The sequence below is a fragment of the Corvus moneduloides genome, chromosome 24, assembly GCF_009650955.1.
Source record: "Corvus moneduloides isolate bCorMon1 chromosome 24, bCorMon1.pri, whole genome shotgun sequence".
NCBI classification, from domain to species: domain Eukaryota; kingdom Metazoa; phylum Chordata; class Aves; order Passeriformes; family Corvidae; genus Corvus; species Corvus moneduloides.
In genome coordinates this window covers 3,196,736-3,219,347 of record NC_045499.1, presented here as the reverse complement: position 1 = coordinate 3,219,347, position 22,612 = coordinate 3,196,736, and the positions used below count along the sequence as shown (strand labels likewise).

The window sequence follows — 22,612 nt, the reverse complement described above, 5'->3', positions numbered from 1 at the left end:
TGGACACGGGCGGGACACGCCGGGACACGGCGGTTCCGAACCGGCAACAGCACCGAGCCCGAACCACGGGGCTTTAAACGGGGAACGGCGCTGGTCCCGCAGCCCAGAGCTTTCACAAGGGGGAAGGGCACGGAGCCCGCGGCTCCGAGCGGGGAACGGCACCGAGCCCGCAGCCCGGGGCTTTAGACGGGGAACGACACCAACTCCGACCCACGGGGCTCTAAAGGAGGGAAGGACACGGAACCCGCAGCCTGTGGTTTTGAAAGTGGGAATGACACCGAGCCCCTCGAGATTTGAAAAGGGGGTTAAGTCACACTTTGTACTTTTTAAAAAAGTTGTTAATGAGTAGCTGCAGCTGGGCAGTCCTGGGTAAGTAACTGCATCGCGAGCATCGTGCACTCGGCTCATCTTTTAAGGGTAAGAGACCACAAGCCCAAGAGGAAGGGGCTGTGTGGCTCAGAGGCACCAGGAGGGAGCAGGAACTGGAGAAAGGGAATTAATTCCAGCAGTGGGGATCACAACCACTGACCCCCTACTGCAGACCCCAACCTCAAACGAAGAGAAACCACCTGGACGGGAAGGGAGAGAAATCTTAAATAGGGGGTTGGATACTAATTAAAAGTTATGAAATTTGTCATCAAGGAATGCTGCTGTGTTTGGTATAATGTATAAATAGTGTAAAGTGTTGATGATGGGGAGCCTTTCGGGGAAAGCTCCCTTCTTTGTGCAAACTGGAATAAACACAGAAACCCCTCAGGGTGGTATGAGAATTGGGAGATGCCACGAGCCCGTGATGGGGACAACACAAGTCTAACATAGCCCCCACTGGGGAAAGAAGAGGCTGAGCACAGCGAGGCTTTTTTCAAAATCAGTAAAACTTTATTCTATTTCCATTCTTTGCCATTAACAGAAAAAAAATTGGAGAAAGCAATGTTTTGTTTTACAAAGATAATGCATCTCCCAGAGAAGAAAACCCTAAATTGAGAATAGAGGTAACATGGAAAAAAAAAACCAAACTGGAAAAAAAAAAACCAAAACAAAAGAAATTAACCAAAATAAAAAAAAACAAAAACAAAAAAATCCAAACCACAGTACTGCCCTCTATTCCAAAAAGTAACTCCTGATCTTTTTGGTTAAAGTAATACTTAGACCAATCATTCAGTTTTCTTGCTTGATAAAGTGTGACTGGGGAAATGGAGGGAGGGGGGCAGGGGAGGGGAAAAAAAAAACCCAAAACAAAAAAACAAAAACCCAAAACAAAAAAAAAACCAAAAAAAAGCACACAGACATCAACTATTCACCTTGATGAAAGTCTCAATACAGCTATGGAAAGCCTAAGTATTTATTCTCTTACAGTACACTGGGTGCCGGCTGCAAAAAGAACAAAAAAAATGTATCCACTTCAGGCACAACTTCTTTCTTTTTAAATTTAAATCAGTAAAAGAAACTGGGTTTAGAAGCTGCAGTGTTCTAAGCAGCAGCAGATTTGTGCATTGTTTTAAATATATTTAAATTACCACACTGATGGCACACCTCAGCCTTATGAAATTCTGCACTGTCTGTTCCAGAACACTACAAAATCCACCGACCCTGGGAGAGACTTGCACTGAGCTCTAAGGACTGGCTAAAGGAGTCAAGTTAAATGAACTAGGAAAACACTGTAACATTTGGCCATCAACTCAAGGTATCTGAATGTTTGTGGAGATCTGATATAAACTGAACTTATTCCACCCTCACATGGTCCTCAGAATTTGAGCAGAGTGAGCTGAAGTGAGTCTTCCCTTCCACTCGGGAGGGAAGATAATGCAACTGAGCACTAAGGCATAATAAACCTTGGCCAAAAACAAGGATAAAGCATAATAACTGTAGTGCAGAATTCCACAAGGTCTGCCCGAGCAGAGCTGTCTATGTTTACTCACAGAGGCAATGGAGATTGCAGTTACCAGTTGCGTTAAATGCACCATTCAAAACAAGCTTCTAAAATGTGATACTATAAGGCGCCACCTTAAAGTTCTCCAGAATGCAACTGTGCAGAAATTTAAAATGGTTTTGTAAATTTAATTTTAAACATAACATGAGAAGGTGTTAAAACTGGTGGAATAGCTTCTGAGAATTTGGAGGAAGGGATGAACAGGGAGATATTCAGTACCCTTCGCCAGCCCCACCGCGCGGCCCAACGTCACCATGGGGTTGGGATCAGTCTATAACGCCAGCCTGGCGGATCTTTCTCTCTGCACCAAATCCCTGCAAGGAAAACAGAACAAACTTTTAGCTCCAGCACCACAGAATCATGAAATCATTTAGACTGCCAAAGGGCTTTAAGATCGTCAAGTCCAACTGTGAACCAGGCACTGCCACTGGGCTTTGAGGCAGAGCCTGATCTGTTCCATCCAAGCAGCACCTTTCTAATTAGTTATGTTTGTCTTCAGAAACACAGACAGCAATAAAACAGGTTCCGTGGGGTGTTCCTTGTAGTCCAAAACACTTCAGAGATTCCAGACACTTCTCTCCTCCTGCTTTATCAAGAGGTGGCAGAATTTTGTGTGAAAGCCATGTCTGGGTAAATGGATTTCACTTGCTATCTCTGAAGTTTATAAATGAAAAGCAAACTAAAGCAGCCAAGAAATCAAGACAGAAAGGCTCCAACACAGGCAGCAGGGGGTTTCTTCTCTCCTGCGTGCTCCTCTGAAACCACAGCACACATCACTGACACAGGGCACAGCACTGTGCACAACAATCCACCCTCCCACAGCAGGCCAGGAGTCCAGAACAGAACAGAAGCAGAGCCCAGGAGCCAACAGCTCAGGCCCCCAGCAGAGGCAGCAGTGTTGTTACCCCAGCCAAGCAGCCCCTGCAGTGAGTGATGCTGCCCTGGGTGTCTGTACCTTTGAGTTGTCGGGGCCCCGGGGCTGGCGGAGCACCGTGAGCCGCGGGGCGTTGGCATCGTCCAGGTTGATGCTCTTTAAACGGTTCACGAGTCTATCGGGACGCGGAGCAGCCACGGCCTTGGCGCCTTCGCTGCAAGAGAGCACACACAGGGCACTGTCACCTCCCCGAGCTGGGCAAGGCACCCCAGGCTTTCGCAGTCCTTGACTACAGTCATGTATAGCAGTTAGAGACTGCAGAATTGATACTGTGTGACAGCAGAGCTGGCTGACAGCCTGTCCCTGCCCCAAACCTTACTCTCCACACAGGACTCTGCAACAGCAGGAGCTCAGTGCTCTCCAGAGAGTGTTCTTCAGGCAGCAGAGGTGGTGTATTTACTCTCACGCACACCTGACTAGTGTTTCCTACGTTTCTATTGCCCAGAGAAGCTGTGGCTGCCAATCCCTGGGAGTGTTCAGGGCCAGGTCGGACAGGGCTTGGAGCAACGTGAGACGGTGCAAGGTGTTCCTGCCCATAGCAGGGTAGAACGAGATGGTTTTTAAGTTCCTTTCCAACCCAACCCATTCTGTGATTCTGTGATTCAACTGCAATAATAAAGGCTTGCAAGTTGCCAGTATGTCATGGCAGAGCATTAACATCTCTGAAGATGATGGGAACACAGAATTTTGAGACAAAATCATCAGCTTTCTGTTACTGCTGAAGTGCTATCTCAAGCTTAAACAAAATACAAATAACGCTATTTTCTTCAAGTGCATAAACAGTTAAGAATACCCCAAACCCATGACTTGTACGAAATGCCATGCTAAAAAGAAGAGTGTCTAACAACATGAGTTTTCTATTTAAAAATGAAAGCAGCTCTTCAAGAATCAGGTGGCAGCATTGTGGAATGGGTTGGCCAGAGGCCAGCACCCACACAGGAAAACCATCAGTTTCCTTATCGTTAACTTCTACTTGCAAGGCTGTATCCAAATTCCTGCTACAAGGGGGAGTTTAAAAATAGATTAAAAAGAGAACAAGCCATCTGTAATTAGGAAGAGCTGGAGGGCTGCTACTGCCTGCACTGGATCCTGTCTAGGAGCTGGGAACTCTCAGGTACAGCTCTCCCTGGAGCCAGCTGGAATCCAGAGCTCCTGTTCCAGGAACATCCAGCTCAGGCAGACACAGCCTGCAGGGCTCTGCTGGGATGCAGACACTGTGCCAGGGTCAACCCCTTCAACCTCAAAGCCTCACCAGACACGCCACACGTTACAGGCACTGCATTTTCCTGTGCGCTGGTTCAGGATTACAGAGAACTCCACTTCATCCCCAGCCTGGAGCTCCACACCATCCTGGACTTCTTTGACATGGAAGAAGAGCTTTTTGCTGTCACCAACTTCATAGTTAATGAAACCAAACTGAAAAGCAACACATCACAAGGTTACTGATTTGCTCTGCATGCAGACAGATGCAGTAACTTAACTCATCACTGCAGTTTAACTACTTTCAAACAAAACTCCAAAACTGTGGTGCCTAACAGAAGTGGAAATGCAACTTCTACAGTGATCAGAATATTCTGTATGGAGACAACACTTCTGGAAATCCAAGCACTCTTCCTGGCATTGTAAAGTCACATTTAAATCCTAAAGTCTATAGAACAAGTTCTGAAAACTGCCCGAAGTCCTGGCAGCTGTGTTAAACAGACAACAGCAGTGCCCCAAGCTCTGAGACTCCACCCTGAAGCCACAGCAGCAACCACTCAATTTCTGGCCTGTCACTGGGATAAGAAGCCATTTACTTCTATTTCCATTCTACTCATGTATAAACCAGGAATACTCATCCAGCCTCTCCATAAATGACTGGAGATTAGTGCTGCACAATACCTATAAAAACAGAAAGCAATTGCAGCATTTAACTTTTAAATCATGCCAAGATGCAACAAAGATCAGCCTTTGCTTTTCAGGTGGGCTGTAATCACTGACTGCTTAGTGCTGTGAAGAAGCTTCTTCCAGAAGCAGAGCATGTGCATGTTTTGTTTTTCTGAACACTTTTTTAACATCCTGTTCAGCAGAAACCAGCACTTTCTAGGACATCTCAAACCCAAATCTTCAGAATTAACTGCTGCCTGGCAGTTCTGATGATTCAGCACCAAACCAGGCTCTGAGCTCACCTTTACTCAAGTCACACCAGAACCTGGCACAAGGCAGCACATGGGTTACACACACCTGTTCCCTAGAGCTGGAGTCCAGAGCAATCCATTTGGGCACAGCTCCCTAAATTCCAGTGCTGAAGTGGTTCTCAGTTGCTCTGTGCCAGCTGGAGCAGTTACTTCCTACCACCACAGCCCTGGTGCTCACAGGGTCACTCACCTGGTCCTTGACACACTCCACGGTGGCCCTGCGGAACGGGGTGATGTTCACAGCCATCGTCTGCCCGTTCTGACCCAGCACACACAGCTGGAACTTTACTGTCTCCCCCTTCTGCAGACAGTCACCTTTGTTGGCCATGCCAACAATTCCAAAGGGATAGACCTCTCCTTTCATCTCACCTGGGGAGGAAAGTATGAGACAGAACTGAGGGGCTTTTCCCACCTGATTTCAGATTTCCAGTATTACAAATGCTGCTTTTACAGTCAGCTTAGCAGTGTGGATACAGTTTGTAGTGTGAATAAAACCTTCAACACCTCTATTTACAGTGAATTCAACTTGTGCAGTTGTGAAAGGAACACTTAATTTTAAGAGGAACCAATCTTACCATCCTCCATGACTTCAATCATGCCCTGGTACTCTGTCTGTGTGGGATCTACACTCCTCAAGGGACGAATTACTTTACCAGAGTAAACAGTTGGATCAGCTTCTTCAGTGATACCATTCACTGAAAAGAGACAGAGTAGAAGAACAGGATGTTTTAATCACAGTTTATTTTAAAACTGATTTAAATAAGTGATTCAGATTGACCAGGAGTCAACATTTTGCACTGCATGACGCCGAATCAAAATCACACTGACATTTCATACATGGAAGTAGAAAAATTTTCCTCAAGAAACTTAAGGTCATGATTTGCTTTTCAAGCTTCAAAGTGTTTCACTTCTTTTCCACTGCATTCCCTACTCTCTTTAATCATCCAATAATCAAAGTATGCATTCCCCCCACCCCCAAGTCCTTAATACCCTCCCCCATCTGCTCTCCTCCTGCAACCTTTCCCCTGTGAGGTACAGCACAATTAGCACAGGTACTGATCTGGCCAGTTCTGCCACTCAGCCTCTCCTTATAACCCCCAAGCGAGGAGGGCAGAGGATACTAAAGATCCAAAGAATTGCTACTGTGCACAGAACTGTTGGTCTGTGCTTGTCTCTGGAAACCCAGGCAGCAGCTTCCACAAAACCAATGAGGGACCCCACAAAGAGCATCTTCTTGCTCTCAGCTCCAATTGTAAATGGATCATTAACAAACTTCACCCTTCAGCATGTGCCAAGAGCCCTGTAGGCAGAAAACACCAGGTACAGCCTTACCTGCATGTGTTTTGTTCACTTTCTCTGCACTAACTTTGTTTCCTTTGCCTTTTGACAAGCTGTATTCCACAGTGTCTCCAAGTTCCAGGCTATCAATATCACCACAATATTCACTGCAGGAACAGAATGATAAACAGTTCTCCTTTATTTACAAGACAATAGTGATGCTCACCCAACATCCACATCAGTTATCAGAAATTATTTAAATCCCTCAGCATTTTACAAGGAATCCTCATTCAGGAAAGTGAAGCATTTCAAATATATAACACAACTGGATTTCTTGGCCTGGGATTCAGAGGCACAGAACACCAGGACTGCTGACTAACAGAAAAGCCTGAACCAGTCCAGCAGAGATGATAAATGAAACTGTAGATATCTAAGCATATATAAATATATATATATTCTGTGTGTGTGTAAAGTGCAAATGGGTTTAACACTCAACCCAACAAAACTCCACACCCTCCCACTCCCCCCCAGACACACAATCAAACATAAAACTGCCATTCACCTGTAGTGGAAGAAGATCTCCTTATCATGATTGGCTGTTTCAATAAACCCAAAGTTATCTTTCAGGGCTGCCACGTATCCCAAGAGCCTCTTGGAGCTGTAGTTGCGTCCCAGCATCCTGACAGAAACAGCCGTCTGCAGCCCAGTTCTCTTCACTTCACACACACAGAACTCAACCTGGTGAAGAGTTGTGAATCAATACCAGATAGAAAAATGCAAAGAAAACCATGACCACCAACAAAAAGACCCCCAAACTAACTAATTTTGAAGCTGTGTAGCTCTGCAGCAGTACCTGGGCTCTCCAGGAAAGTCATTTCCTAGTCACTACTTTCCCATAACCACGTCAGCCATTGACATTCCTACATTCCAGGGAGCAGCATCACACCTGGGATACCTGCAAGGCAAACCAGCCTCCAGCACTCAGCTTTTCACCCCTTAAACATGAGAATCGTTCTGTCCATGGGGATCACCTCCTTTCCCTACACTGCTCACCAGTGGCCCACAGTGGGATGCGCCTCACTTCACTCTTTGTTTCAGTTTTTAGAAACAATAACCAGTAACTAGAATGGCTTCTGAGAGTTTTCTTGCTCTTCCTGATCTCCAAGCTTTTTCCCTGTCCATTGTGTCTCAGGCCAGTATGCTCATGAGGGAATATTCTCCCTCTTCAATATCCATCTTAGTCTCTATGCTCTTATTATGCTTGATTCGTTTCCTCTTGACAAGCAGTGTCCACTTAGTGATAAAAGTTCTTTATTTAAAAAGCATCATTTACACAGTAGGATACTATTTGCATCTATAAATCACCAGGTTGGAGGGTATTTTTTACTCATACAGAAGATTGACCCATTTAAACACAATATTCTAGGTAATATTACACAGATCCCTTGTCCTCCATTTGTTCCAAGTAAAGGCAAAGAGAAGCTCACACCCCACAATGCCCAGAATAGTATTTCCCAATAGTACACTTCATTATCTTGCCTTATCTCCTATCTGGGGATTAGTAGATCCTTCCACATCCTTGGCCTGGTAAGGAATGGTCAGTTTTACTCCACAGTCATCATACACAATTATTCCATCCTCAGCTTCCTGAAAACAAGAGGTCAGAATTCAGCAGTCACTGCCTCTTTATGAACAGTTTCCTACACACAGTTCAAGCACTGCTCATTGGAGTCTCAGTGGTTGTACAGTAACTGCTCAAAAACACAACCAAACTCTGGGTAAGGAGCTTTAAACGATGCCAGACAGTATTTTAAAAGGCAATGAAGTATTACCACCAGTTCCAGGAAGCATCTATTGGAACTTTTAAGTATTTTGGCACTGTTTAAAGCAGCATAATAAAACAGTAAGAGGTCCTCCCTGTGAAACTTAATCTGAAATAATTCTAACTAGAATCTTACGTAGTGACTCCCCATCAAGTTCCTGGGAATTACCCTCAGCAACAGTAGGATCATTAGTGATTATTAACAATATTTTTATTATCTTGTTCAGAGAAGTTAGTTTTCACTGACTGCTCTCATCAGCTGTAGTTCACATCTATACAGAATAAACAGTGCTTCAAACCCAGCTGAATTAGAGATTTTAAGGAAGCAGCCTCAGTCTGTAATGGCAGGAATGCAGAACAGATATTCACAAGCAGAAGAGCAGCATTACCTTCTCTTTGCCTTTATTTGGGCTAGTGGCTTTGGCTGGAGTGGCTTCTTTGTCTATAGTGCCCACAAAACGATGCTCTGACTGGGTGTGGAAAGAAACCGTGCCCTTGGGAAGCTTTTTAATCCTTATGGCATGGTTCCTTTGGGCAGACAGCATATCCTGGAAAATAAATCCATCACATTATAGACAGACCATGCATCATTTCTTTAAAAGCTGCGATTTTATAGAGTATTAATCCCACTTACAGGAACGACGGTGAACTCTACTTCATCAGAAATATGGAGCTGATTTCCATCCATGATCTCACTGAAGTGGAAGAACATCCGAGCATCCCTGTCCACACACTTAATGAAGCCAAAGCCATCCCTCATTGCTGCAATCACACCCTGGAACAGCCAAATCAACAATTACAGTTTTATCCCTGGTATGTGACATCTGTCTGCAGCTGCTCCACATGTCAGGAGATGGCAGGAAGGCCTGAATCCTAGGAAAATACTTGGTTTAAACAACGTCCTTCCTTGTAAACCCTGGCGCTCACGGCCCCGGTCAACCTGAAATGCAGACAAGTTCTTCCCATCTCATTCCTGAAGTTAACTCATGATGAAGAGTGGAGAATATTAATTTAAGCCACTATAACAAGGACTGAAGTTGAAGAACCTGCCAGTACCACTACACAGAGAACACAATGGGGCAGCTCTACAAACACCGTATCATCTATAGAGTGCATAAATCATACAAACACACACTAAACATACAACTACCTATAAAAACAAGAAATAAAATCAGTGCTCAGACAGAAGTTTAAGAGAAAAACCATCTGATTTCCAGACACAAATGAAGGAATTATAAAGAAGCTGTTAAACAAGACTCCCATACCCGCTGGGTGTGTGTTATGGGAACATACTCCCATGATACACAGGAGTTTAGTGGCCTTGCTGATAACCACTAGAAATGGAATGCTGAATGATGAACAGAATATACCCAAACCCTAGTGCCGCATCCTGCCAGAATTAAGAATGTTAATTCATTAACATATTCCCTTCAACCCAGTTATTACAGAGTTTAGCAAGTCTCAGGACAAGCTTAGAGGATCTGAATGACAGTGCAAAGGTACATTCTTCTCTTAAACAGCTTTCACAAACTCCAGCAAACCAGCCAACCTTCCTAGAAGCTGCCAACACTTGTCACCCCAGTGACAGCTCAACTCAGGCAGGCAGATATGTGTAGCCAGAGTAGAAATACGAGAAGTCTGTAAGAGAGAAACCCAAAATCTCAAAGGTTGAAGTCAAAACTCAGGGTTTTTTTTACAGCCAAGGGTCCCTAATTCACAGCACACTGATGTGACAACACTGTAATTGAACTCCAAATTGCAAAGGAAGGCAAAGATACAGTCTAGTTGGAACAGAACCAACATTCCAAGTTACGGGAATTAAAGATATTCTGTAATACTCATTAGCACATCCATCTTAGTCCCTGTAATCCACAAAGAGTTTTTTGTATTGAGAGAACTCTGCTCTCTACCATCCTCCTGCCTGACCCTCAGACAGAGATTGGCCAAAAAATTTGAAATCCAAAAGCTGCTCACAGTGCCTCCTCCAATTATTTACACTTTTCACTCCCTGAACCAGGGTCTTCCAGTTTTCCTAAGGAACACGAGTGTTTACCTGTTTAGACTCGAGTATGTGAATTTTAAACAATCAGCTCAAGACTACATTACTTCTGTCTGCTATAACCAGCCAGCAATCTCGCCCAAGAAAGCCAGTTAATGTCTAATTTCCTAATATAACTTCATTTAGATATTAAAAAATAGTTGAGATTTTATTCTTCTAAGGCAAAGATGCAGAGCGTTAATTCTGAATTTTCTACGTTGTTTGCACTGCAAATCTGAGAGCTGGATTTCAGAGCAGGCAATGGAACACACAAGTGCTTTTTGTATCTCTTGTAGAAAACACCCCACGTTTTACTTTCATTTCCCATCAAGAATGAGAAATTGTTAGAGATGGATACTTGCCATTTCTCTAGTTTCATTAGTAAACTGGAAAGTGTTGGGGAGAACCTCAATGTTGGTGGCTCGTTCCAGTTTGTCGCGCCTGTCCGTGGAAATGTTGAATCGCACGTGGTCACTCTCCAGCAAGGTCACCTTGGATTTTGTATCCTTGTCTCCAAAGGGAAGCTCTTTAGGAATCACAAAGTCCACTTTGATGCGGCCAGGTAATGGATCGCTCTGGGGACAGAAAAGCCAGTGGGAAGGGTGAGTTCACTGGCAAGGCTCAGCACAGCTGCAAACAGCACAAGTGCTTCTGCCAAATCCTGCTGGACTCAGGCTCTGCTCCATTTCCACCACTCCTCATCTGGAACTTGCCAAATGCAAGGTGGCTTTTGGAGCTGTTGGTTGGGTAATGGGTTTTTTAAGCCCCACCCATGTCCTGCCAAAGGAATTCTCTCTGTTTCAAGAGAGAGTTTATAACCATACTCACAACACTTCTAAAAGGCAGGTTCTTTCTTATTAAGTCTTCAAAACACCCCAAACCTTCCCACACCAACAGAGACTCACCTAAAACATTAATGGAAGTGCTCATGAACACCTCTCCAAGCCCAACATTACAGCCCAAAAGCCTCATTAACTGTTAATGCTCACAAGAATCCACAGATCTGGCTTATCCTAGCAAATATTTTTCCCCTTTCCCCTACTCTTTTGCTTTAAGGATATGTCCTAACTCCACAAAATTTTACAGCAAGTATTTGACACATGAAAGAAAACACACGCTCCATCATGTACCACTACCCTAACTCTTCCTCTTTGGATTTAAAATTTTAAAAAGGGTAAATCTTTACTCTGACATGATGCTTACACAGCAAACAGGTACTGAGAAATGGCAATAACTGTTCTGGAAGTCACTACAATAAAACCAGAATTGCACAAATTTAATTAACTACTGAAATTCACCTGGTTTTTGCTGGGTACTTTTGGAATTACTTTGGTTACAGTTCCTTCAAAATGTTCAATGCTGATATCTTCAAAAATGACAGTTCCTTGAGGCAGCAGTCTAACATCTGTTGCAACTTCTTTACCCTAAGAGCACAAAATTAGTCAAACACCCAAAGAGAAGACAGAAAGTAACAGACATTTCCCAGTGAACCTCAATGAAACTCCTCCCCCCTTTTTTAAAGCTGCAGAAAGCAGAGAGCTGTGCAATTATGCCCCAGGACCTTGGCTTCCGTTTTACTGGATTTCGTCTTACATTTCTGTCTTTGATTGTAAACTCCACATCATCACCAGGCTGTAAGGTTTCTAGGTCACCTTTAAATTCACTATAGTGAAAGAATATCTCCTTCACGACATCACCTCTCTCAATAAATCCAAAGGCTTCCTGTGAACAGAAAAAAAAAGTGTTTAATTGTCCATTATCGGAACATACCAGTAAATCATTTAACAGGTTCTGTTAAATGCAAAATAGACTCAGAATCCCAGTACAGCACTTCCAAGTGTACACAGCTGACTGCCACAATATATAAACAGAAATCAATGGAACTTTCTTTGTCAAGAAGGGCCTCAGTATCAAATATGAGCCGTTTAAACCGTTTCACACAATTTACACCCACAGCCCAAACTGTTCACAGCTCTTAACAACTTAAATATTACTTTGAACAGCACTCTTCAAAATAGCATTCCATTTTCAAATGAAACTTAAAATCACTTACTTTCATGGCACAGACTACTCCTTGACAGCGGGCTTGTTTCTTTTTTAATAGCATAATGTTACGAGCACTTACAGCACCAGTACTAGAGGAAAAAAAAACAGAGCAAACTGTAAACTCAAAACTGAAACAAAAATTAAGATTGTATTTCACAGAATAGTTACTGGAATAGGTATGAATTCTGCCTGACTACTAAAACAAAATATGAAGCCAGAAAAGAAATACCAACTTACTGTTTATTTGTATCAATTATAAAGTTTATTTTATCTCCTGTTTCCAGCTGTACATTTCCTTCAACATCCTCTGGGGTGTAAGTCAGGTAAAATACTTCCTGTAAATTAACATTAATTAAAATTACTCTATTTGCAGAATAGTTCTTTCACAGAAAGATTAACACAATTTTAATAACAATATCTGCCTAATTTAGCAAGAAAATAAACAATAATAAACATGGCATGCAAAACATTCTTTTTCCATCGTGCTGTTTTGGTGAGTCTGTAACAAGCAGCTCAAGTTGAAAGGTTTTGTACATGGCCATCTTTAAAGGCCAATTCCTGAACCTTAGAAGTTCAAGATAAGGATACATGAACTTCATCAAGCTTAAAAGAGAACAACTATTTGGCTCTAGGAAGTTCTCCACAGATATAAGCAAGCAAACTGTCTAAATAACATTATGTTTTGTAGTAATTACCAAAGCATGCTTTTTTTTTGGCCAAAAACCGCACAGTTCAGTGCAGTGTCAATTGTCTACATTAAATTGCACTTTTTTTGTTGTTTTTTTTTTCTCATAGACCACAGTGATGGATCAGTGAAGAGTTCAAGTAAAATACGCAAGCTTTACCCCATTACGTTCGTAGCAAACACTCCCTGTTGGACTTTGACCCGGGGCAGCTGGAGATTTACTCTCTAAATTGTGAGGAACAGCACACACAACCTACCAGTCAAAAAAAAAAAAAAAAAAAAAAAATTCCATTGCTAGTCATTTCAGGAGTGGCATTGTTGAACACAAAATGAATCTCAGTATCCTCTACTACACACTCAGCAGGGAATGCCACACTGCAACTATTCAATCTCACAGAACACCTCTTGGCTCTAAGAAGTGTTTGGAGCCAAGTAAGAGCTCAAACTGAACCTCTGAATTTTTACCAGAACACACTGAAATATATTTCAGTGTAACTATACTGTACGTAGTTAATATCCATGCTAAATGAACCCAGTTTTCTGTGCTGGAGTAAAGGATGGAAATGATGCAGGTATAGAAAATAGGCACTAACTTGTCCATTTATTCGTTCTTCAGGTAATATTTCTGGCTTTATCTTCACCAATTTAATAGCAATGGGTTTTCCAGTTCGGCGATCAGAAGACACTTCAAACTCAACATCGTCTGCAAGACAACCAAACATCGCAACGTCGTCAGAGTCCTGTTTGGGATTGGGGTTTTTTTACAAAAATCACTAAATGGCTGTGTTTAAGAATTCACTGCTTGTAGCCAAACACAACCAAGTAGAACTTGGGTGCTTTTGTTATCAAGGAAGGACACATGATTTGCAAATATTTTCTGGTTATTCTGCTTATTATCTCCTGTTGCTAATGGACTGTTCTGGTGTAATTCCACAGTAATTCCCTCCCCCTGGCCTGCTCACTATACAGCAGACTACACACACACTGAAGTTCAGACAACACAACAAAGGCCATTAAACAGTTTAGAAACTTCACTCTCACGGTAATTATCAGCATGAAGTTGCAGCCTCCTCATGCTGAAAAACACTTGGCCATCCTCAAATTCTAAACAAAGAAATAGGGAGTACAAGAGGTAAATTCTCTCACAGTCCGAGTACTTGCCTCCATCTCAGCTAGACAAGTCTGACCTAACATTGCACTTTTTCCTTTTCCACACCAGTTTGTACCACAAGCTGCACAAAGCACTGGGAAGGGCTCCCACCAGGAATGGTGGATTATCCACTGTCAGTTTAGCCCCAGAAGCAGCAGCCACGAGATAAGAAGCTTTATGACAAGTGGAAGAGACTGGTGTTGGTCCCAAAGCTCAGTTACCTCCTACTTTGAGCTCCTGCAGGTTGCCATTGTACTGGGAGCAGTGGAAGAAGAGCCGGGCCTGCCGTTCCGAGCACTGGATGAAGCCGTACGAGGTCAGCAGCTTCTCGATAACCCCGGTCTCGCGCAGCGCTGCCGAAGTACCATTGGGGTACCCGTTGTGTCCATTGTTGTGGAGCAGGTTTGGATCAAAGCTCATCTGGGTCACAGAAAGCACAGGGAAAGATCAATATTTGACATCAGTTTCCTTCCTCCACATCCCCTTAACACAGTAACACAAAGAGCTTGTGTAAGTTACTGACACATTCTTAAAATGTGTTTTAAGTTTTACTCTGTTCTTAAAATAGGGTAAAACCACTAAAACAGTTGAGCTTTTTTAACACAGCAAGCCTTAAAATTTACGCAGGCAACATATTTGTAAAACAAGCCAGAACTGTAACAGCAAAACAAAGCTTGCTTAGAAGAAAACAGACTACTGGCATTTTTCAAGTATTACACCTCAAAGTACTCCCACATTCACTGGTTCATACCAGAGCCTGAAAATATCTGAAGCATCTGCTCTTCCAAATTAAACAGGTGATTAGGAAAATACAACAGTTCTGAATCAACACAATTAGGTTCAAATCCCTGCATAGTTTCTCCCTAGTTTGTGTGTTCAGTCTTTCATACTTAAAAACGGTATTAAGTAATTATACAGTTTTGCATAGTTACGGAATTAATAACCAGAATTAAACTAACATTCCTGTGGCATAGAAGCTCAAGTGCTAGAAAGATATACAAAATTTGAAAATAGCATTAAACTGAAGGTGTAATAAACTGCTAAATTAACTGACATCTATGAAAACATCATCTTTTATGGGGTGTTTTTTTCTTTTCAACTCAGATTCACACTTGGAACATTCCCAACCCCTTTACAAACTCATGGGCTTTTTGATGTACGAATCTCATTTTTAAAGCAGGGCACTTGGACTTACAGGTTAGCAATTAAATCAGATGAAATGTATTACACCCCACTAAACACTGCAGTTCAAGACAGACAGCTGAAGCAACCCTCCTCCCTCCAAACAGTCAATATGCATCTTAAAATATACAGAATTATTTGTTCGTTTCCAGAGTATTTAATCTGGAAACAGAGTGAGACCGTATCTGTTCTCTGCTTTCTTGCTGCAACAAGCAGAGAGATTAAAAATTACTCAGCAATGTGTTTAGTTGAGATAAAAGACACCTGAGCAACTTGTAAAAGGGTCACGTTTCTCACTCTAACACAGTGAGTTACTCAATGTATTAGAAGGCACAGCATTCTTATTCTGCTGCTTGAAAGTCAGTTTAGAAGTGATCAAAGAGCACCAAAAAACACCTGCTGTGAGGTTCTTGGGCAGAAATCTTTGGTCTTTGAGACTGACGTTAAAAAAATAAATTGGAAACAAGCACACAAAGCAAAGATTGACAGAGTTTTGGCCTCCAAGAGGATGAGGTCTTCTCCCCCCTTCTGGTTCAGACCCACGTGGGGTAGATGTAGATGAAGAAAAACACAAATAACAGAAGGTGGGGGAGTGATATGAGGGGGCAAAAGGATCCCAGGACACTGCGTAATGGTCTCCATCCCACAGCACTGGTCAGCACTTCCACAGTACAGTGTTACCACCCAAGGCTGTAAGAATTCAGTGAACTGCTAAATCTGCTGCGATATCATTTCTTTAACATGCACTGCTTATTTTCTTGCTCTACATCTCACTTTTCTTTCCATTAAAAATTAGTAACTATCTCTTAATTTTCATCAATGCTGCCCTCTTATTCTTATCCTACCAGCCTGCAGTTAAGTGGCATAAATCAATACCCTTAACATATGTAAGTCATGAAATACTGACATGTCAGAAAATAATTAATCAGAAACATGACCCCATCAGAGATGCACAGAGAACTCCAGCCCATCCTTCTGCTCCTCAAAGGCCTCTTGCCAACAAAGGCAGCCATGGCTTTGTCCAGCTGAGTCCTGGAAACCTCCATGGACAGAGGTTCCACCACATTTCTGGGGTAACTTGCCCCAGCAAAGATCTCTTTCCCCTCCTGTCCGGCCTAAACTGTTCAAAGGACAAAAGCCACAGCAGTCACATCTTTATTATGCACTGGATTATGTTTAAGGGACACATTTTCTCTGAGTATCTAACAAAAAGCACTTGATAAAGCTGCTAAGATTTACTGACTAGTTCCTGTCAGCATCAGTCCAAGATAAGAACCCTCATCTTTTGAGGAAGGCAACCCCAAGACATTCCACACAAGAAAATGTCCTTGTGGGAACACAACAGCTGAAGAGTTTTAAGCCATCCTAGAGTTTGAAATACTTTTCAAAAATAAACTGGTCCTGCAAGTAGGGTGACTGGGGGAAGGGAAAATGGTATGTTATTATACCTTATCCCAGGAGAATTACAGGCCAGAGCATTAACCCACTCTGAAAGCTGGAATGAACCTGCCAAAGGCTTTTGTGAGTCACCAAATGATCACTTCACCTCCAATGCAAGGGAAGCAACAAACAGACATTCTGCCTCAACCATGAGCTAAAGGTACATCAGAGAGAGGAAATGACAAAAATCTAACTTAAAATTTAGCTCAGAATAGCCTCTCTTAGGGTTAGAAAGCCACAGTGCTTCACCTCCTGCTCAGACTACAACTGCATGACATCATTTGAACAGTCTGAGTTTAAAGGAGCATTAGCAGCACAGCACAGAGAACTCATCAATCCTCCAAAGCCTGACAACCTCAGTTCAAAGATTCCTCAGGTGGCACTAAAATTTGTTGTGCAAAGATACTTCATATATCAGCAGCTGTACCAGCTAATTATCAAATTCTTACATCTTATAACAGGAATATGAACTATTAACCTCACCAACAAATACTCAAGAGGAAGAAAAAGAATACCTGTGCTGTAAGATTAAAGGGATTGGAACCACAAACCTACTGTTACTAGAAGAGAGAAACACCAGTAATCAGCTCTTGAGGGTTATAAATATTGTTAAATAGAACCATATTGCAGGTACTACAAATTCACCATACTACTACTACATGAACATAACAGCAAAGAGTCATGGAACCACTGAATGGTTTGGGTTGGAAGGGACCTTAAAGCTCATCCAGTCCCACTCCTGTCACGGGCAGGGACACCTTCCACTGTCCCAGGTTGCTCCAAGCCCTGTCCAGCCTGGCCTTGGACACTTCCAGGGATGGGGCAGCCACAGCTGCTCTGGGCAACTTGTGCCAGGGCTTCCTTATTAAATGAATTTATTATCAAGAACTATTAAAAAAAACTAATCCAACCCACCACCCCCTTCTGTTAAAAACTTAGTAAGAACCAAGTTTAAAAATACACATATAACTCTTTCTCCACCACGTGCACCAACCTCGCAGTGATATTCAAATATTGCACTTTCAGTAGTATTTGCCGATTCTTCTGTTTCAGCACAAGTTTCTAAGGATGAAGACTGCTATTATTTAAAAAAGGGAACAAAAGGAAGAGAGACAAAAGAGAAAGAAAAAGATAGCAAAAGAAGGTGATCTATCAAGCTCTAGAGAATACAAGTGCTGCTGCCCTGGGCAGTTTCACTACAGCACTGGAGAAAACAAAGACTACTATAGCAGCGTCGGGACGTGCTCTTTTGAAGCTGTTGAGTAGGCACAAACTTCTTGTTTCAGATCAAGCCTTGTATCTTCTTCAGTGTAAGTTGCCTCTTCTTTGGTCTTGAGTTGTTGTTACGATGTGGTATACTTAGATTCCTTTCCTGATCTGAACTTGAAGCAGCAGTTTCAGGTGGTAAATTCTGTTCTGTTCCACTTCATACTGGAGAAAGGAAAAACACACGTACACTAAGTATCACTTTAAAGGAAATTCTCATCAAATCACACAACGGATTCGTTTGCAAGGGACTTTAAAGACCATCTAGTTCCAAACCCCCTTATAGATCAATTGTAGGTCTTACCAATAACAGGTGCATTTCCTCTACCTTAATACAGTAGGTTTAATCCATGTTAGGAAAAGCTGTTTTACAGACCTGTTTGGCATTCCCATTTCCAGTTGTGTTTTCCGAAAGACTACCTCCAAGCCACTGAGATGGTACTTCCAATTTTGAACTCTTCAGACATGCTTAGGCATCTCAGGAAAGGTCCCAGTGTGTACCATTACTTCATTTTGATCATTAGTATTTGACCAATTAGCAAGCCTTAGTCCTCCTATCAATAACTTTACATGGGTGCTTATTAATCAAATCATGCCATAACTTATGTAAGTGCTTGCACAGATCCTCAGAGGAACAACAGACTGTATATATACATGGGAATTAAAATTTCCTGGTTGTTTATGTTCCAAAGGTTAAGTTAAGGACCAGTGATACCTGAAGCACATTTAGAATTGTATAAAAATTAACAAACTTCTCAATTATTGTACAGACACTGCATGTAAAATTAACACAGAGCCATTCTCTGGACTTCTGAAACGGTTTTTGTAAAATGTTGATTACATATTATGATATTTGTGTAGCTAACACCAGGGAGAAACCTCTCTGCATCAGTAATTAGTTAGCAATTAATTCTGTCTTAAAGTTTCCCAGTGCCACTTTGTCTTTTCATGAGAAAAGCAGCTTCAGCAAACTGCCACCTACCACACAAAACAAAACCTTACAGGAATAGAAGCCTTCCTTGAAAAGAAATCAAGTTTTGAGTTTGTTGCTTACTCAGTAGATAGATGAAAAAAAGGAAGATATTTTTGTGGACAAAAGCCGCTGAGAAGCAGCACAGCTCTGACCCCACAGATACACTGGCAGGTTCTGCAGTAATCTAAAGGTACGAAGCATCAGAGCACAACTCTTCCCCAAATCATTCCACAAGTCCCACACCAAAAGAGAAAAAATACGGACAAAGCATATTTCTCTAGTGCAGCAGGAAAACTGAATTTCACAACTTACACTGACCTTTGAATTCCCTCTGGTAACTTGAAAGAATCAATTTAAGTGACTGAAACCTGAATGCAAAGACACTTCAAACTCTCACCCATACCCCAGTGAAAATGCCGAGTGAAGCCAGCTACTGCAAGAAGCCCAAACCCCAAATGTGCAAAACTCATCACCAGTTTTACAGAAGTTTGTATTTCAGTGATCTCCCCCAGCTGAAGCATCTCCTTTAGCCACCACTCAGAACTTCCAGCTGAAATGAGTTTTCCTGTCAGACCATTACACACAGGTGGAATAGACTAAATAAAGTGCGTGAGGGCTGTTCAAACCTGGTGTGAAACGTTTGCACTGAAAGATTCAAATCTAAAATATAAATCAGAAGACACAAAGCTATTGCAAAGATAACAGTATCGCTACTTTTCCCTCACCTCAGCACTACATTGGGGCAACAGTTACCACAATCTCTTTCAGGACAGTGTTATTTTCGGGCAGCATTTCAGCTCTCAAAGGAGCACATTGCATCCCAGGAACTGCACAGACACGCTTGGAATCTTCTTACTTGTGTACTTCTCTCTCATTTAATTAGACTGATATTATTAGAGCTCTCCTAGAGATGTGACTTGTATCATATTACACTTATAATTTTTCTGGCCATAAAATACATCACTTTTTCATTTAATGATCAAAACACCTCATCTGATCAAGTATGACTAAAGCTAATTTTATCAGTCATGGAGTAAAGGTATAAACCTTTCAATTAAAACCCAGTCTGATTTGATAACAAGACGGGTTTACTACACTTAAGTTATTTTTTAAAAATTGCTTATCAAGCAAGCATAACTCAAGCAAAAAGAAAAAGATATCTCACTGTCCTCATCTGCCTCAAATTCTTTACTTTTTAATTCAGCTACTATAAATACTCCTCCAAATGGTAAACACCCTGAGCAGCTGCCCAGCCCCCAAGTCTCACTGCCTTCAGCATTTGGGTATTTAGAGCTGAAAGGTTTAATGCAAAGGCAGGGAAGAGCTGGGCCCTGGTCTTGAGGCCTTTCATGTGCAGATTCTGCTAAATGACAACAAGTCACATGAAGCTGTTCACAGCCAGGAAGCACCTACAGAGCCCCACATGGAACCTGCCCGATGACAGCATTGTTCTGCTTCCCATTTTCTTCACATAAAGAGGCAACTGCAAGGACCTGCATTCTGTGGGTCAGAGCATGTGCTTCTAGAAACAGCCCTCCATGACGTGACCAAGGTACAATTTAATAAAAATAAAACTTTGTCTTTTCAGTGTGCACACACAACACAGATCCGTGGAGATCAGGCTCCTCCATCTCTTTTCAGATGGATATTGGAAAGCAGCACTGAACACTGGCTCCTGGGCACCCCAGCCAGTACGTGACAGCTATAAGACCAGCCACCACCGTAGAAGTGAAGTCCTTTCCACGCCAGAAAAAAATACGTACATGGGGGAAAAAAGAATTAAAGAAGTACCAAGGACATACGTAAAGAATGTGTGGAGAATAAAACCAAGAAAGTCCTTAAAACAAAAACCCAGGTTTTTTAAGGGATGTGTGTGGTGCGGGGACGAGCCTCACGCTGGGTATCGGCGCTGACAGCAGAGAACCGGGCCCGGACCGACGGAGCCACCCAGGCCCGGTCCCTCCAGCGGCCCCGCTCGCTGCGCTGCACCAAGATGGAGGCGGCGGAGCGAGGGGCGGCGCCGGGGCCGCCGCCAGCGGGGCCGCCGCCAGCGGGGCCGCCGTGCGCGGGGGCGGGCGGCTCAGGCCGGTGACAGCGCCAGGGCCGTGCGGGCAGGACGGGCCGGGGGGAGCACCCGCCCCGCACACAAAGGGGGGCGATGGCGGCCGCTCCCCGCACACAAAGGGCCGCGGCCGCGCTGCGCCGGGCGGGGCCGCGCGCGGCACGCCGGGAGCCGCCGCCGCCCCTCCGCCCGCACGGCCCCGCCGCCCGCCGGGGCCCGGAGCCCCCACGGCGCCGCCCCCTCCCGGCGCGGCCCACAAGCGCCGGCGGCTCCCGGGACGGCCGGTCCCAGCGCGGCCTCAGCGCCGCGGCCGTCAGAGCCCCGCCGAGCGCAGCGCGCACCCGGCGCCCCGCGGCCGCCGCTCCATCCCCGCTCCGCCGGCCTAGTAGGCCGCACCCCCCAACCACCCCCCCCCCCCCCCCCAACCCCGCGCGCAACCCCGGCGGGGCTCCCGGCGCGCTGCCCCGGTGCGGACGGAGATGCGCGGGCGCGGACCCCGCGGCGCCCGGAGCCCGCCGGGGCGGGCGGGGGTGGCGGCGGCGCCCGGCCCGCACTCACCCCAACAGCTCAGCGCCCCCGCTCCAGCGCCGCCATGAGCAGCACGGCACGGCACGTAGGAGAGAAATCACGGCGCTCTCGCGAGAGCCGCCCGCGGACGGGGGGGGAAGGGGCGGGGCCGCGCGTGCGCGCCAGGAGCCCGGCCGGTGGCGCTCGCGGGCACGCGCCGAAGGGGATGGGGGGCTGTGAGGGCGGCAGCGCCCCCTTGCGGCCCGGGGAGGGAGAAATGGCTGAGGGGAGACGCCAAACGCGGGGGGGAAGAGAGAGAGAACTTCAATGAGGGGAGAGAAACCCAGTGAGGGGAAAGAGAATCCCGGCTGATGGCACAGAGCCCCGGCTGAGGGGAGACAGCAAAGCCCGGGAGAGGAGAGACTGAGACGGCTGAGGGGAGAGGGAGAGCCCCGGCTGAAGGGGAGAGAGAGAACCTCGGCTGAGGGAGGGAGAGCTCGGGCCGGGACGGCGCAGCGGGCACGCTCCAGGCCCTCAGGAAGCTGCGCCCTGAGGGGACACCTCGGTGCTGGGCAGGCAGAGCTCGAGGGAGGGACACGAGCCTTGCGCTCGCTGAAGCTGCCACTGAGCTGAACGCTCGGGGGAGACGCTTTGTGTCTGGACTCCGAGGAGAAGGCAGAGCACTTCCAGTCCTGAAGCTCCAGTCCAGTTTCCAACACGAGTGGAGCAAGTCCTGAAAATGCCCAGCAGCCCTCAGGAACCACGTACAACGGGCCATTTACAGTCACAGATTCCAGTTACAGATCCAGAATAGGAGAGGAGCAAATGGAACGTGGAGCTGTGCCAGGGGAGTTTAGGTTGAGTATCAGGGAAAGGTTCTCAGAGGATGCTGGGCACTGCCCAGGCTCCCCAAGGAATGGGCACTGCCCTGAGGCTGCCAGAGCTCCAGGAGCATTTGGACAGCGCTCCCAGGGATGCCCAGGGTGGGATTGTTGGGGTGTCTGTGCAGGGCCAGGGATTGGACTTTATGATCTTTGTGGGTCCCTTCCAACTTGGGGTATTCTGTGAACATACTTGAACTTCCCTTGCCAATTCTCACCTGCTACTAATTAACAATAAACT

General features: G+C 44.6%; 1 protein-coding gene across 2 annotated transcripts; it reads right to left on the bottom strand.

Annotated features, from left to right (window-relative positions):
• Positions 1-856: 856 nt before the first annotated feature.
• Positions 857-21,652, bottom strand: CSDE1 (cold shock domain containing E1). 2 transcript variants are annotated; one of them, XM_032132883.1, is made up of 20 exons: positions 21,542-21,652; positions 17,677-18,113; positions 14,282-14,480; positions 13,504-13,613; positions 13,071-13,163; positions 12,463-12,560; positions 12,233-12,314; positions 11,773-11,901; positions 11,478-11,603; positions 10,542-10,754; positions 8,776-8,916; positions 8,531-8,689; positions 7,859-7,966; positions 6,882-7,057; positions 6,374-6,486; positions 5,617-5,736; positions 5,232-5,410; positions 4,117-4,280; positions 2,886-3,018; positions 857-2,244 (listed from the first exon to the last, which is right to left on the bottom strand). In XM_032132883.1, exons 3-20 carry the CDS (start codon positions 14,478-14,480, stop codon positions 2,197-2,199), a joined length of 2,391 nt encoding a protein of 796 aa, XP_031988774.1. In that variant the 5' UTR covers positions 17,677-18,113; positions 21,542-21,652; the 3' UTR covers positions 857-2,196. The 2 variants fall into 2 exon arrangements, with proteins under 2 accessions (XP_031988774.1, XP_031988775.1); XM_032132884.1 differs by lacking the exon at positions 13,071-13,163.
• Between the last annotated feature and the right edge of the window lie 960 nt (positions 21,653-22,612).